Raw genomic sequence first — 17,520 nt, forward strand, 5'->3', positions numbered from 1 at the left:
CTAGGGATTAAATGTAGTTAGGTCGGAGACCAAAGTGGAAATAATTTTCTGGGTATTTTTTCAGCTTTGTCAGAGTTGCTGTGTGGGTGTCTTGCCGGTGAAAAAAAATTGGAGCTAAGGTCAATCACACCTTTACTGCAGTCGAAGCACCTATATGTAGTTCATAAGGCGGGACCATCACAATGACACAAAACTAAATGCAGTTAAGTAAGGTTTATTCAAAGGATACATAAACGACAACTGAAGACCCACTTGCAAGTAAGTACTATAAAATAAAGGTCAATGATTATGCTAATTAAGAGTGTGTATACGTGACGAACTGATCAGGAGTTGCCAGCAAGAGTATAAGTCTTAGTCAGCATTAAGCAGCGCACGATTCAAAGCCTAAATTTTCTGTTTACGGAATGGTCTTCATGACTGCATAACTGGTAACTGGAAAAATAATAACGATGAATAACATAATATCAATCTCATAAGCAGCCGTCGATAAACGTGATTTCGACTTCGGAATATGTGCGTGCGAAAGTGATTTTTAAGAGTGCCGACTTGTTTACTATTTCATATGAATTTTAATGCAGGCAAATGTCCGTTTTCCAGATTTAGTCACGAAACAGGCCGCTATGCATAATTTAACAACTTCGTTTTCAATGTAAACACGTCCTGAGAAAATCAATTATTAAAGAGAAGTTTTCTGACTCATCAACGAAGGGCTGCGATGCGCATTTAAAAGAGATCTCGAAGAGTGTTTCAAAGATCACTGGCTGATTGTTTCAGGAGGAACTGACCCTGGAATCGATTTGCTTGCAAAAACACAAAAGCTTTAAATATTACGGAACGTAATTTCACCGCTTGGAAAGAAAACACACGGACTATTGCCTTCACGGAGTATTTCAGTATCCTGAAATAAGCTCACAATGTGGAAGTCTTTCGTACCGGCTTTTCTCCACGCCTTTTTCCTTTTAGCATTGACGTCCCAAGACAAAGCGACGCTGATCAAAATAGGTAAGCTAAAAGAATAAGAAAACCTAGCTAGCCCTTTTTGAGACTCATGTTATGAGAAAATGAAAAGTTGTAGCCAGACGAAAGTACATCACAGCGCCTGCAAGCCTTTTCAAACAGCGAAATCAAGGTATGTTCGGAGTTTTTGTATGCGTTCTTGAAAGAAAGTGTTTGTTGAAAGATTATTTTCTGATAGCCACTACTTTCAGCCGTTTTGTTAACAAAATGTAAACCCAGGAAATAGAATCAAAGCATGAAAATTCTTTTTGTCTAAGAAAATACGAAATTAAATATCAGAAGATAATTCAGCTGAGAAATTGTCATTTCGAATAACTGAGTTGAATTAAACACAACTTTGTTAGCTAATTTTGGCCTCGCACTCTTTTGTTATGTCAGAAACATAAAAGTTTTATGGTGTTTTCGTGGAATTGATAAAATTCTAAATAAAATCCGTATGCTCCAAATCGCTAAGGTAAAACTCAAGAACTGTGTCATAAATCTTTATTTAAGATATGGTTTTCTTCAAAGAAAAACGAAGAATCATTTTACTCGAGTCAAAGAATTTGATGTACTTAACAAAAGGGATAGCTAACGATTGATTTTGGAATAAAACGTGAGAAAGCTGCAAAAACATAATTAATCTTGCGTACAGCCTGATCATATTGTGGTTAACAAACCAGATGTTGACAAAATACCGTCATACTAGAAGCACATCATTACTGATGGTGAAGATTCATTTACACAACTTGGCAACTTATGATTATTTTACATTGCTCCCACATTTTCCAACACTTTCTCTGGAAATAAATAGTTTAGGTCATCATATCTTAAATACATTTTCTCACATGCATATTTTGCAAAATGGGAAGACGTTTTTCATGATCGAAGTGTAGTCAAAATTTATCCAGCATCATTTTCACTGTAAAACAGATTAATATTTCATTGACACCAAGTGAAATTCATATAATGGAGAGTTTTAATTACGGCCAAAGGTGAGCTTTCTAGAGCATGTGTTGTCATTACAGTTCAGCCTGCTCAAAATACAGCTGTAGGGCTGTTCATGATAACGTTCAGTTTATTCAATAATGAAACAACGATAACAAGAACCAATCAGCCAAATTATACAGAACTTTGTAGAAAACGCTCTCGGTGTGGAATCTTTCGGGTCAAATCTCGGTAAAATCTATGTAGTTAGTCAAAACTGTGTAGCTAAGAGTCAGTCACTTTAATAAAGTGTTACTTCTTCTTATTTCTTCCTCGGACGTAGCTCGAGCGGGGCGAGAATCGAAGATTGTTTACTTATGTGGCAGTCCGCTAACAAACCACTTTTCCTCTCCAGGGGCGTTGTACAACAAAGACAGCGAAAGTCTTAAAAGTGTTCTTGAGGACGTCTTTAGGAACGAGTTGCCACGGATACTTAAGACGTATGACTACAGATTAGTGTTAACTCCTCTGAGTGTTGATGGGAAGGATCTTCTTTCTAAAGGTATGTACAAAATGAACACGTCGCGTTAACTTTCAGTCGTTGAGGCCGTTTTTAATTCTCTTTTTCCGTTTGTTTATACGGTAGACATACTGTTGCTAATTGCTTTCTGTATTTCCATATCTTTAAGGGAGGCGGCGTGGCCGAGTGGTTTAGGGCGCTGGATTTGAAATCTGGAGGTCCCTGGTTCAAATCCATCGCCCTACCGCTATCTGGATTTGTTCTCGGTAACCCCGAGTTCAACTCCTCGGCCGCGTTGTGTAAATAGCCAACTGGTCAGCCTCCCACCAGTTGGGATTCTTAACAGTTTATGTTATATTTGAAATATTTGTTTATTTATTTACAGTGTCCCCAATTAGCACATTAGTGCTAAATACATCGACACTTAAATAAAGTGATTATTAATTATTATTATTATTATTATATTTCACGCTACGTTTCATATTGCAAACCAGTTTCATTTGGCTAAGTGTACTTTTTAACATCAGCGTTGAAGCTACTCTTCGCTATGCTCTTACATCTCATCTGTACATCTTTTCTTAAAAATGACATGGGTTCTTGGTTTCACGAAAATGACTGTGAGATTAGAATTCATGTTCATATGGAAGGTTTTACATCTGCACTCAGTTTTGAAGCAGAGGTAAATTCTCTTGATAGCTTTAGGTGTCAGAGAAATAAGCTTTTCCGTCAGTTTGCGTCACTCAGCCATGATACCTTGTCAATCATTTCTTGTGAGTGAAGAAAGTAGTGCCATTAAAATTTTGACAATATATTCTACACGGAATTGCTCTTTAAATGAACCAGAAAACATTTAGATGTACAAAAAATTATATAAATATCAATAATATTTCCCCTGTCCGCAGTTTTGATACATAGGACATCACATGGCTGCCACTATGTGCAAACAACTGTAGCTCTTTTGTTACGTAACAAAAAGACGCAGCCAGCAATAGCAGCTACTTGAAGGCTGTGTTTACATGGCAACCTATCAATGCGAAAAATTTTGGCCATGATGTCACCGTACGTAGGGTGATCTTCTTTGTTTCCTTCCTCTTGCAGATGTAGCGTCTAACTTCTCTTCAGTGTTTTCTGTTATCGACTTGGCGTGCAACGATGAAAAAGCCTTTGCGTTAAGTTCACTCCTGCAAGTTCCTCTGATAAAAGTAGACGCCATTGAAGACGAAACTTCTCACAAATACGCCATGTCTATTAGACCGTCGTATCGTGTTGTCAGCAAGGCTCTGTTCGATGTGATGAAATTTTACTCATTTAATCGAGTAGCTGTTGTCTATGATGGTAAGTGCATGTAATTATAGTTCTGCATATACAGTAGGAACCCAATTTTTTGAACCTTCAAAGAAAACGAAAATTAGGTTGAAAAATCGGGCAGCTCGAGAAATCCGAGGTAAAATTACAGTATTCGAGTGAGGGGAAAGAAACGAGTTTTGATTCAAGTTATCGAACCATGACTGTGTTTGGATATCTGATCATAATTAGCGTAGGCTTTTTAAAATTTTTTCCTCCCTTTTCTCCTTAGTTTTAGCTTCGATTGAGAAGATATAGAAAACTAAAACTCATGATAATGTGTGACCAAATTTAAAAATGCCTCGAAGCTCGTCAAAAGTATCATTTTCAACTGTCATCTCGGTGTTTGGAAATGTGGCCAAACACGGTCCTTCGTGTTTGATATATTACTTTACGAGTTTGGACTGTATGCCAATACGCTTTGTTTTTATCTCAATTTCAGCTCGCAAGTCCCGACAGGCTTCCGTGTTCTATGCATCAGCTCGCAAGTGGACGCAGTATAACGCTGAAATGATGCCAGAGCTTCCTTTAGATAATAAGTACAAGCTGAGAGAAGCCCTTACTTCCCTCCTAAAATCACATATCAAACAGGTTATACTCTTCAGCGATCAAAGGGACTTAACGAAGATTATGAACGAGGTAACATGATACTGGTGCAATAGTATTCCATAATGGTCTTGGCCATGATTTGGTTCTGGTTAGCTCCCTGGGCGCTTCGAAGTTTTCAAACACGCAAACCAACTTCACCGAATTATTTTGTTTGAAACTTTGTATAACGAAAGCAGTTTTCTTTTATGGAGTGGTGAGAAACCCTTTTATAAGTAATTCTGGTGTATTAGCTTGGGAAAATAGAAAAAAGCAACTCGTAACGTACTTGCTAGTTGCTATCGCAGCATTCATTAGGGTAGGATCGTTAATGTTTTCCCGATCTTTACATTTATCACCACTGATTTTATTTCTACCACAAGCTTATTTCAACTACTAGGAGTGAAAACTGAGACTGTCGCACTCGTAGTCAATAGAAAGAAAATACATTGGCCAGTGGCGCGCACTAATACAACAGTTTTTGAAAACTGCTGTTTCATTACCACGCTTTCTTATTTTATATTTTTCTGGTCGTTACAGGCACTGTTCGTGGGAATCAATGACAAGGATTTAAAGTGGATAGCCTCCGATTTGGTAAGGCTTTGTTATTTCATGTTTTGCTTTTATAAATTGTTTCTTGATCGATTTCCCGACATTCAAGATATCTTAAAGACAATTTTACTACATCAGTGCTAAAAATAACCGTTTTCACTCAAGAGACAGATAACTCCTCCGAAAATAGTTATCTGAAAAGAGTTATCTGTGAAACAGGACAATCATGATTTCAAACGCATAACTCGTACGATTTTATCCTTGTACTTTTCTGTTGGTTCAGGTAAATCACTGAGTAATATTGTATTACCTTCCTGGTCTATAAAGCAATCCCGAGTTAATAATTATTCAGTGATACTTGCTCATTTTGAAATCAACAGGAAGTGGCCGGTCCTAACAAGACATATCCAGCCATTCTTGGCATGGTGGGACTAAGTCTTCACCTCAGCAATGAAATCGCTGCGAAAGACTACGAAAAGAGAGCCTCAGAAGCCATCCAGAGAGGAGCCCTTGATTACTCCCTGGTGAGTATCGCGAAAACGGAAAGAAAGCATAACATGTTGGCGGAAGAGTTGGCGTTTTTTCGCTTTGGTTTTGCTCTAGTTCATGTTATGCTCAAATATATCACGTGAAAAATACGCCAATACTATGGGCAATGAGAGTTTCGTCTGTCTTTCAATAATATTGATTACCATATAGCTGAAAATGCCAGGACATTCTCAGTGAATATATTTGTATTAGAGTTCGAGTGGTAATGTTCAGACAGACAGTGATTTCAATTAGTTTCAATATAATAATTGTATGTTTACCGAAACTCCGTTCGTTTCGATTCCCTTGCGAAAATCGAGGAAAGTACGACTATAACTCGTAGCAACAGAGGCCAGACCACTTACTTGATAATTACTTTTGAAGCAGGGATGGCGCGGTACTTAGATCGCTCGCCTCCTACCATTCCTCCTACCGGGTTAAATTCCGGCCCGGTGCCATATGTGGGTTGAGTTTGTTGTTGGTTCCCGCCTTGCCTCGGGGTTTTTTCTCCGGGTATTCTGGTTTTCCTTCCTCCACAACAAACATCTCCAAATTCCAATGCGACCAGGATAGAGGACCCGCATTAAAAACCAGCAAAGCCTGATGTGGCTTGCTCTCTAAATACTGTGATTTAATTTCCTAAACGACTTTTTAATGAATTAAGTTCATCTTTCCTTAAGGCAATGTACGCCGCAGTATATGATACAGCCGTCGTGGTCGGAAAAGCAATGGAAACAATCCTGATGAGCCCGGAGGGGAGAAAGATGATACATTCATATGGAAACGATGTGAACTGTCCTTTGCGAAGTATGGTGAAAGAGGGTGAAGGACTGGGACAAAGAATACTGCATGAGTTAAGAAAGGTGGGGGAAATACGAATCCTGCTCTCGCCTGATGTCATTAACACTCCGAAAACAATAGTACATGAGCTGAGAATTAGGCAAAATACTGTACCCTATCCCCAAGGACGGACTTGGTGATAAGACAGCGAGAGAGAGTGTGTATCAAAGGGATACACTCGGAAAAAAAAATACAACGAAGCGACGTTAAATAAAATGCACTCAGTGAATTGCTTATGTAGTGACTAATTTCAATTTTGATTTCCAAAACTCCATAGCATATCTAGTATTTCGCTTGGTTTTTTCTCTCTCGCTCTGATCCTATGTCATGCCAGATGTTTATTTATAATTATTCACATTCATATTCATATCATTATTCATTTATAAGTATTCATAGAGAAAATGCTTGTGTTCTCATCGTGGAGCGACAGATTCAATAGGTTTGGTTATTCTTTGGATTAATTTCCAAAGGCAACATGTGCTTTAGACTCTAGAACGTTTTCTGTGATATTATAATGGCAGTTAATCAGGGACATCAAGAGAAGATGAAGGGTAAGAGAGTTAATCCTCTATATAGGCCTTATTCCCAAGGTAATCCTACTTTTTAAGTTATTTCCTTAGATCACTCGGCTTCAGAGATCAAGGAGGGTCAAGACATAACCAATCTTATAACGTGGATTTCACTTATTTGGACAGGCAGTTTCATCCTTCTCGAAAGCATATTACGCATCTTGCGTGGCAACATTATCTGCGGGAGGACTGGTTCTATATCTGAAAATAACCTGAGACGGATTACCTTAGAAATAAATCTATATGAATAATTAGCTCTCTTAACCGTCATTCTTTCTGGGGATTATATACATTATTTAGTATTTAGTGAGATAATAGTTATGCGGAATTACTCATAGAAACGTTTCTTTTTTTTTCGTATTCCAGGTCAGCTTTAAAGGTTTAACAGGTGATGTAAGATTTGATGGCGATTCAGGCGAACGGATGGTGCAAGATGGCATGGACATTTTGAATGTTCTTCCTGAAGATGTCAAAAAGGTACAGTGTAACTGTGTTTCTTTAATAATTGCTAAATGTGTCATCTTGGATTGGGAAAACAGAGGAAGGTGAATAAGAGTTGGTAAAAGTAGGGGGGGGGTCAGGATGAAAGACTAGGGGGTGGAACAGGGGAAGTTACTTCCTCTTTTTCACCTCCCCCTACTTATCAATTGCAAGTGTCTCATTAACCTCTAAATTTTGCGAAATTTAGCTGAAGTGGAAGCTAACTGCACAAACAACTCCTTTTTTCGATGCTAAATTTGACAGGAGGTTGAATAAGTGGGTCACTGGGTTGAGTTCTTGGGAAAGACACTTTCACAGTAGCGAAGTAACTCTCGTCAATCGGGTATGTGATCGAATGGGTGACGGTGGAACGCTGGAGGGAGGGAGAACCCTGCGATAGACTAGCATCCCATCAAGGGAGAGGATTGAAGCTGGACATAATGCCACCGTGTGGGTCACTATGCTCTAACACAAACTTAGCCTTACCTTACTTTTCTGCTTGACTTGCACATTAGGTTGGCTCATGGAAGCCAGTGCCTGGTGAAAATGGAGTCTCTGTTTTACCGATGAACAGCGAGGAACCGGATTGGCTTGGGAACTTCTATGAGTCTGTTAAATGCCATAATCCTGGTGACCCCGGGCCGCGTCCAAAAATAAGGTTACCAAAGCTCAGCATAACTACAGTACTGGTAAGGAAAGAGAAAGAGAGAATTAACAAGTTGAAATATCTTACATTATGATTCTCTTCCACAGACTCGTTTGTCTGAAGATGGTAAAGACGTTAAGACCGACCCTTTTGATTAAAACTTTCATCAGTTAACAGAGAGCGTAATGACGTGATTTGAATAAAGAAAACTCTTTGCGAAGTTTATACAAGAGATATGAAAAAACAAATTCTTGGCGTGATTTTGAATTTCGTATTGACAACAGGAGATAGAAATGTCATTTTTCAGTGTGCGACCGTATTACTTGATAATACTGCCTTCCATAGCTTTCGCATCCTGATTAGCAATCAGAAAGGTTAGAGGGTTGTCAAAAATATCTTATAATGTTTTCAGGATTTTTCATAAAGTCGCTTTTAGCTACTCCTCTATTGAAGAAAACTGCTTTGAAATCAATAGATTCATCAAAATCATCGATCCTTACTTAAGAAGTGAAAGATTTCTCTTATGTTTAGGAAGATTTAAATGGATTACGAAAGTTGAAAAGTTCAGCACTACGCGGTTTGCAGACATTGCTGAGGGTGGTCGGGTGTGAGTTTCCAGGGAGTCGAGGGGCTGAAGGCTGGGGTGATCTGTTATCTATGATGTAATTCCTTCAAGTTAATATTGCTTCCTTTTAAAATATCGCACGTTCTTCTAGGAGCCACCATTTGTAGAGATGGCAAATAAGTCAGCTAAACCAGAAGACCTGGCGGGAAAAGTGTCTGAAGGAGTTCTTCAAGGATTTCTCATTGACGTAATTAAAGAGCTTTCGATAGAAGCTGAGTTCGAGTATGAAATCTTCTTACGAAGTGATGGAAGTTACTCAAATGTAATTGAGGAACTAAAGAATCAGGTAAACACATTCTTTTAATTTGAAAGGTGTTGAAAACCTCACAGTATGATTAACGGGTGGGTTTCTTTAGGATTCTTAAATAAATAACGAATTTTGGGTTTCTCTACTTAACGTACAATCCAAGATCGACTGGATCGTGGTGCATCAAGGCAACCGAAGAATCCCAACCCAGAGTGGATTTTTCGGTTCCCTTAATGCACCACGATCCGGGTGATCATGGACAAATTTGCTTAGTAAAGAAACGCAAAATCCGTTTTCGGATTTAAGAATTCAATTTTGGTTATTTCCTGAGAAACGCAATCTCGTTCCCAGAGTCTTCGCCCCCCTTGACCAGCGGTCGGAAAACGAGAGCTCTGGGAGCAACCATTTTGAAATAACCGAATTCTGCCCATCCGGTTTCTCTGCGCAGTCTGCATCTATTGCGTAAGCCTGAAATGATTGCTCCCAGAGCTCTCGTTTTCCGACCGCTGGTCAAGGGGAACGAAGACTCTGGGAACGAGATTGTGAGAAACGCAGCTCTGGGCATGCAACATCTAGCAACAGTGTGGCGCACGTCACTAGCTGTGAAGTTACTAAGAATAAATACCATGTTTCTTTTAGGAAAAAGATATGGCGCTTGTTCCAATAACAATAACCGCAGAACGCGAGTTGGACATTGATTTTAGCAAGCCATTTATGGACTTCAGCCTTAGTCTCATCATGCAGAAAGCGGGTGATCCACCCATTAACAACTTTGCTTTCCTTCAACCTTTCACCGGTACAGTGTGGTTGTCCACGGTTGGAGTGGTGAGTGTTTGATCCATTTTTACTGACCTCAATCCAAGGGCAACAGTAAATTTTGTTTCAGCGAGGTCCTGAATGTTTGTTTAACCGAGATTCTGAGTGTCAAGGGAGCAAGAAGTCATTGTTTCCAGTTCGTCCAGCTATACGAGTTTAGTTAAAATGTATCTTGCAAACGGTAGTTGTGAGGTATAACTATTAAACAATGTTCTAAATTACGTGTCGATGTTCATTTTAAGACTGCAGAATTGTGTTTGTGTCGTGCAGTATATGGCTTTATCGAGTACAACCTTTTAATGCGATATACTTATATGATCCTCGACGTCACTGAAATGCCTTTTGAATATATGTCCAAGCATTTTTAGGGCGCTTGATTCTTTCCAGTAGTAACCCCAACCCACCCAACTCCACCCCACCAAAAAGAGCAAGCTAGATAGTCTGGTCAACAATTATAACAATAACAACTATGATTGTTTTGAGAATTTGACGGTTGGTTGACTTGTGCATTTCCTAGTAGGCTTCAGGCATTGCAGCACTGCAGTGGCTTCTTTTAACGACACTTGCTATTCCAGGTTTTGTTTATCACGGCAATGATGTGTGTGATGGACTATTTGAGCCCGTTCGGTTACCGTGCCCGAGCTCGAGAATCAGATGATGAGCCTGGAAATGAGTTTAACCTGTTGAACAGCCTGTGGTTCGCTACAGCTTCCGTTCTGCAGCAAGGCCCCGACAACACCCCCTTGGCGCCTTCCGGTCGACTGTTAGCTTCTACATTCTGGTTCTTTATTTTGATTTTAATTTCTACCTACACGGCAAATCTCGCTGCCTTCTTTACAAGTAAGTAAAAAAAAATCAAAAAGTGCTGTTATATTGGTCTAAAATATCTGACACCATAAAAGCCTCTCCATCTCTGTTTTAAGCTTTCACATTACAAATACTAGATTCCTTCGGCTTTGTTGAGTAGAAGCCGGTTACCGTTTAAAAAAAGGTCACATTTAAAGTGTGCTAAAGGAATACACTGGAAGCCCCTGAGGACATCTAGTCGAGCTGTTTACCGCTCGTGTCGATGTGCGGAACCACCAAATATCTGTAAATTGATTGTTTTAAAGTATGCAGTCAAACCTCTCTACAACGGCTACCTTGGGGACAGATGGAGGTGGCCCTTATAGAGAGGTGGCCGTTAGGGGAGGTAAGGGTGTAAATTATGACACCTGTTTTTTTAGGGGTACAACATATTGTGTTTAAAAAATGTTGACTGTGGCATAGAAATACCCATCACAATCTAATTATATCGATAAAACGGAAACCAAATAGCAACGCCGCGCGGTACAGATCACGTTTGCGACCTTTTACAATATAAAATGTGATTTTGTATACACCATTCGTCTGTCGCTGATTAACTGGCCGTTGTCGAGAGGTTATTTTGGCAGTTGGGACGCGCTTTAGTGGCCGTTGCCGTTGTGGAGGTGGCCGTTGTAGAGAGGTTCGACTGTACATTCAGTATTCTCCTCTTGCTAAATGACGCTATCGATGACAATTTATCAAATCTACTAGTCTACCAAAGTAAATTCTATCTTCAAAATATTATCTCGGCAAATTAGGAATCAAGAAACGACGAAGAAACAAGAACTATTTGCCATATGTCTGCAATCCTGTGCTCTTCTTACACATTTAAGATATCTGGTAATACTAATTACTCGCTTCTTACCGTCCAAAACTGTTTTAGCAATGTTAAATTGCAAAATGGGTTTCAGTAATTATTATTTTATTTCTCTCTCTCTTTGCCAGTCAAACGTACTGCAGACACCATCAATTCATTAGAGGCTCTTGCAAATCAGGATGACATTAAATACGGTGTCAAAGATGGAGGCTCAGTGTACAAGTTCTTCGAAAAATCAGAGGACTCGCTGTATAGAAAAATGTTCTCTCACATGAGGGAGTACAAGACCTTTGTAAAGGATACCGAAACAGGAGTGGGACGAGCGAGGACAGACAAGTATGCTTACATAACGGAATATCCTTACCTGGAGTACTACAATCAACAAAAACCTTGCAATACGAGACTGTTGAAAAATCTCATTCAAACAAAGAGCTATGGAATTGGACTGCAAAGAAACTCTCCGTACACCAACAGAATCACGGTTGCCATTTTAAAGGTAAGTATCATTGGAGGGACACAGTGATCTCCGTTGTCATAACCTGGCAAAGAATTTTCGATTAGTTTTTTCCAAGAGAGAGAGAGAGAGAAAAAAAGAAAATACGAACAGTAGCAACTGTCTTGTTCCTTAAATCTTTTACTTTGTGGAACACGCCACTTTAAACTTTTTATTAGGAGTCAGCTTTGCAACGATTTTCGAACATTCTTATTAGCCACTCAGATATTGCGTTTCTTAACAACAATGTAAGATCGTGTCTTCAAAATGGAGATAAATGACGGCAGAGTCCAAGTTCAAAAAGCGGGAAAAAGGCACGTGTGTAAGAAGAAATTTACTTGATAATTTCACCATGAAATATTGCGATAAAATTGAAAAACTTAAAACCATTTTGATCAAAATCACAATTATTAGAGAAGAGTGCTCTTGAGATCTCGAAACCTCTATTTTCATTCGTTCTTGTAAATGTTAATTTGCGACTCTTCTGTTGTGAAAGCTAGGGGTATTGTGTTTTTTCTTTACTGTTTCGTTTGGCCAATTATAAAGAGTCTTGTAAGTGGTGATGGTCGACCCATGCCATTCAACGTCCAATGAAACTTATGCAGTAGTTGTTCTGCGCTAAAGACGAGAGGTCTGAACCAGTTAAGTATGATGAAGTTTGTCTCCTAGCTCAAACGACGCTCTTGACAACTCAAGGGCGAATGGTTCAACTCATACCATCTATAGAACCTACTTTAGCTAAGTTGCCCACATTGTGAAGATTGACGTGCCTCGATTTTTTATTTGTAGTTACGAGAAAAGAACTTTATTGAAAAGACACGTCGAAGTTGGTGGGACGATCGCAGCCAGTGCCCAAAGCCTTCACAGAAGAAAACTGGCAATACACAGAGCCTCGACGTGAACAACTTGGCCGGTGTTTTTATTATCCTTCTTGGCGGTGTTGTAGTCTCAATTGTGCTGGTCGTTATCGAGATACGCTGCAGAAAGCTGGTAGTTTTCTTTACGAATAGCCAGGTGAAGTATTTAATTTGATGCGTGTTTTTACCTGGATTTTGGTGACAGTGCTCTCTCTTTTCGAACTTTTAAGAAACAATTTATCGAAAACTTTATCAATGTGTTAAAGTTTAGCTAGCGAGAGGGGAAACACCCTTCTATTAATTGGGGACACATATTGTAGCCGAAAAATCCATACTGATGGCAGTGTCATCACAATAACCCATTTTAGCATTTAACAGTTCCGTGCTTTGCGATCAGGCCTTTGAGCAGAAGCAAGACTCGAGCGAGACTAATTTTCCGTTATTAGGTTGACTAGTTTCTTATTTTTATCATTCCAAGATCACCCTAAACTTCGCTTTCATGCTGAGGCTCGGTTACTTTTCACAGCACCGTACAATGGTCTATTATCTATTCGGAAAATACTGAACAACAATGACAAGCAACACTACATGAAACTTCAACTCGCTGTTAGCCAGAATTACTCCACTACAGTTATTGACCGTAGTTTTGTTTTCGAGAGCTGAAGGGTTAAATAGTTCTAAAGGCGCAGTGGCGTCCTGGTTAGTGCGCTTGCCTCCGGATCGAGCGGTCCGGGCTCGAGCCCTGGCCAGAGAAATTGTGTTATGTTCTTGGGCAAGACACTTTATTCTCACAGTGCCTCTCTCTACCTAGCTGTATAAATGGGTATAAATGATGAATTTAATAAGGGGGGGGGGGGGGAACCTCGCGATGGACTAACATCCCATCCAGGGGGGAGTAAAACTACTCTCAGTCGCTTCGTACTATTGATACCGGAGATAAACGTTTTGGTTTACCTGCTAATGTTGTTTGAAATACTTACTGGACGCGAGAATTAAAATCGAACTTCCAAAACAGATGTGTACAGGAGCTACATGGAAAGGGAAATGAATTCCATGCATAAGCAATAATAAGAAAACAGCTCGCACGCAACTCCTTACCTATTAAATAAACATATCCTTTTAACCAGTCTTATTATTTTCCATCGGCAACCGTCCACTCAGAACTATTTCTGTTATTTTTTCCACGTTCCTGTCTCGGGCACGTTTCTAAATTTAGCTGAAATCTATACGATTACAGCAAATAAAGGTAGAACTAGAAGTAAATTGAATTTCAGACAACATTTGGCAGGACGTAGCCTTCTAGGTTATTAATATCATTAAAAAAAGAAAATGCGAGTTGTTTTGATGTCTTGGAATTCATTTCCTTCTATAGCGAGCCATCAAGCGACGTCTAAGTCGCGAGACACGAGAACAATCACGTGATCCTAACAACACCCGCGTGAGAATGGGAGTTGAATTGTCGCAGGGAGACAGGGTGTTAAAACCAGTACGACAGCGTGATCCTGAAAAAACTGGCTGGAAAAAGTGGTTTTAAAAGGACAAAAGGTATCAATAGAACATGATTAGCATTAAACGATGCGCCCTTTGTTTGAGCACCACCTTTGAATTGGTGTAGCCTTGATAGACAATACTGGCACAGAAGGTTTTCCTCTTAGCGAGGGATCAATATTTGAGAGACAACGTGTCGGTTTTTGGAATGCAAGGAATACGAAAACGTCCATAACAAGGAGGTACCCGTGGAAGTCCTATTCTTAATTGACCGGAGGTGAGGTGCAGAAAGTGCCCGTGCCTATTGGTAATATCAGAACTTGGAGCTGACGTTGGAGCTTGTGGCCACGTGCACTGAAATTGTTATGCATAATGTTTAGTTTAAAGGTCGGTACACACTAGGGCACTAGTCCCTGCAACAAGTCGCGGAGACAAGTCCCATCGTGTGAACTGGCCATTGTTGCTTCAAAATCTAGTCGCAGGGACCAAAGTTTAGTCCCTGCGACTAGTCCCACGAATTCAAACCAGTTTGAATTTTTGGGACAAGTCCCTGCGACTTGTTGCTCAAAACGCTTCGTGTGAACTGTTCGTGGGACAAGTCCCTGCCACCAGCCCCTACGTGTAAACTCTTCAGGGGACTAATTGCAGGGACTAGTCGCAGGGATTAGTCCCCTCGTGTGTGCGACCTTAATGACGCGGCTTGTCTCGGGCGCTTGGAACGTTTTTAATTGCTTGTGTGATATGTTCGTCATTTTCAGTGTCGAAAAGATGAAGACGATGAAGACGATGAAGACATCCCTATGGAAAACATCAGATTTGTTGAGCCCGGAATTAAGAAACCAAACATGATTAATCTGCAGCACCATGACAAATACGCCTACGCACCCGAGAGTAAACTCTGAAAGAACAGTGCAATCTAACTGAACTGCAGTGTCTGCAAACAGAATCTCGTTATAAAATGAGATAGGGTTAGGCCACCCACGGGTTTAACAGGTTAAACTGGTTATCTGTGCGAGGTACCGAAAGTAACTTCCTCGTAAATTTAAAAGAAGCTCAGTGTACCCTACATAAAATACAGAAGATATAAATCGTATAATTTTGATTAATTGTGGGATATTTCAACAAGTTATGTCACCACTCTGCGCAAGAATAAGTAAGTAAGCCCTTGATAAGGCATCATCACCAACGACAAATGAGGTGACCATTATCATAAAACAACGAATGAGATGACGATATTCAAAAAGTATGCAATATTTTAAAGATGATCAAAAAGCAACAAGGATGTTTGAAACTGAAGGGCCAATTGAAACTGCAAAACAAACCAAAAACATTACAAGCTTAAAATTATGTAGCACCCGTGACCTAGTTTCTTTGGTGCTTTTAAGTTGCTAAACATGCCTCGCGGTATCGTCACACTGGAGGCGACAGACCAGTTTAAGGATAATTCCCGCGTATTTATATGTTCTTGGTTCAGCTTTTCGTACACTGTAAAATTATTGTGCTGCTAATATATACATTTGCTGCTGTCAATCTGTTATGTTTAAATAGTAATACGGAGACATCTTTATTACTTCAAATCTTGCCTTGAGAAATAATGATTTTAAGTGTAATTTTGGTGCATTGAAATGTGCCCACAACGTAATTTCCATTAACACAATCATTTTTGTAGCTTATATTTGTATAGATAATCAAATGATTTCGAGTAAAATTTGAAATAAATAAGTCCAAGAACTAAAAAACCTGCACGAGCCTGTTGGGTGAGTGCAATTTGTAGTCTTTGAAAAATTCACGAGTGCTTATTTATTTCAAATTGCAATTGGATTACTTGCTAATAATAAACCATTATGTCATTTTAACTTTCCACCCTCAGAAAGTTAAAGCACTGAGCTTCAACTTTTTACATTACTTGGAACTAATTGGCGTGTTGTCAGCCAATAGGGACGCTTTAAGTTTTACATTTTTATTATTATATGCTAAAAGAACATTTTCAATTAAGATTTATGAAGTTTTAGTTATTTCCAACCTTTTTTTTCATATAGATTTCCTTTTAACATTTAATAGCAAGTTCTCATCATCATGAGAAAATTATTGCGCTTTCTATTACCTTTAATATTGTAGCTGTACTCAGGAGTGGTTGACTGTTTTTGATCCAAACACGTTTCGGATAATACTTTAGCCTTCGTCAGTTTAGCTACAGAAAGCTGACTTTCATTAGCGTTCTATACAGTTTCTCGCTGAATTTCTATTTATAGTCAGCCAAAACCGCCACAGAGAATAGAAATATGCATTCTCAAAAGGATTCTTCTGCAAAATTTTAAACAGATATTCATAGTTTATAAAATTATAGACGCTGTCGTGCCACTTTAAATGCGAAAAGGCACTAATGGGAGCGAAGTAAGACGAAATCATACAAAACGCAATAAAAAATCTACAATCAAATGAAAGAGCGCCTTGTTTTTGGTGACTTCATCAAAATCGACCTTACTTACATGAAAAGTGAATAAAATACAAAGTTCTAAAAATCACTCTGTTCAGTGCTCTCTACTTCAGAAATTGCGCCTTTTATGAAGAAGTTTATTTTATGACTCTTGAAAACGTTATATTCAGTTCCTGATCATAATGAAACAGTTTTAGATTTGGTAACAAAGGCCATTTCCTGAAGGATCGAAGCTGAACTGGCTCCCATACCTTTTTCGTTTTTAAAGTGGCTCCGCTTGACAAGCACAATAATTTGGTAAGCCTTTTGGTCTGACTTAGATGCGCAATTGCTTTTAAACCTTGTCGTAATAAAGACTATACAGAAAAAAAACGGCTTTCAGCGAGTAAAATTAGTTTCTATATTGATAAAGGGAATGGGCCGCCAATAGTTGGCGATTTCGATAAGAGGATTTTGGGGGAGTGTGTTAACACAGTGGAGTATACCGAGTAAAATATCAACTGTGCAAAAGATAGAAAATCGATTTTCATTTGAGCATCGTTCATCGTTCCGATGGGAACTGAGCCATCATTTGTCCGTGATCAAATTTTTACGCTTTCTAATTAAAACCAGGCGTTTTGAAAATGATTTTTACTCAATTGTTATTCATGTAAATCTAATACATTATTTCTATAAAAGCATTTACGCCGAGACTCTTCTCAAGACAAGGACAAAAAGACCAAAAACAGTTCGGCTATATCATCTTAAAAGATAAACGGAATGTGCATTAGAATGATCTGTAGGATAAGAATGGAAAAATATCGATAAAACCTCCTTTGAAAACCTTGCGCACCTAACCCCGAAAGAGGCGGTTAGCCTTAACAACTGTCCCTTCTTCTGCTGGTTCGCCAAATGTGTCCATGAGGGG

General features: G+C 39.2%; 1 protein-coding gene across 2 annotated transcripts; it reads left to right on the forward strand.

Moving 5' to 3' along the window:
• Nucleotides 1-629: 629 nt before the first annotated feature.
• On the forward strand, nt 630-16,985 carry LOC110069304 (glutamate receptor ionotropic, kainate 1-like). 2 transcript variants are annotated; one of them, XM_089279973.1, is made up of 16 exons: nt 630-1,002; nt 2,339-2,485; nt 3,542-3,778; nt 4,230-4,426; nt 4,913-4,966; nt 5,305-5,448; nt 6,133-6,315; nt 7,228-7,338; nt 7,857-8,030; nt 8,704-8,898; nt 9,499-9,684; nt 10,251-10,515; nt 11,467-11,834; nt 12,621-12,845; nt 14,061-14,233; nt 14,935-15,051. In XM_089279973.1, exons 1-15 carry the CDS (start codon nt 915-917, stop codon nt 14,220-14,222), a joined length of 2,736 nt encoding a protein of 911 aa, XP_089136099.1. In that variant the 5' UTR covers nt 630-914; the 3' UTR covers nt 14,223-14,233; nt 14,935-15,051. The 2 variants fall into 2 exon arrangements, with proteins under 2 accessions (XP_089136099.1, XP_089136101.1); XM_089279975.1 differs by lacking the exon at nt 14,061-14,233 and having other exon boundaries at nt 14,935-16,985.
• The last annotated feature ends 535 nt before the right edge of the window (nt 16,986-17,520 follow it).

This window comes from Orbicella faveolata, unplaced genomic scaffold, assembly GCF_042242905.1.
Source record: "Orbicella faveolata isolate gen_17 unplaced genomic scaffold, um_ofav_v1 contig_47, whole genome shotgun sequence".
Classification (NCBI taxonomy): Eukaryota; Metazoa; Cnidaria; class Anthozoa; order Scleractinia; family Merulinidae; genus Orbicella; species Orbicella faveolata.

What these genes read in the sequence shown, in the direction of transcription:
- LOC110069304 (XM_089279973.1), top strand. Translation starts at nt 915, where the DNA reads ATGTGGAAGTCTTTCGTACCGGCTTTTCTCCACGCCTTTTTCCTTTTA. An exon ending in GAAGGATCTTCTTTCTAAAG is followed by an intron (nt 2,486 to 3,541) that starts GTATGTACAAAA and finishes TTCCTCTTGCAG; the next exon opens with ATGTAGCGTCTAACTTCTCT. An exon ending in GAGCCCTTGATTACTCCCTG is followed by an intron (nt 5,449 to 6,132) that starts GTGAGTATCGCG and finishes TCTTTCCTTAAG; the next exon opens with GCAATGTACGCCGCAGTATA.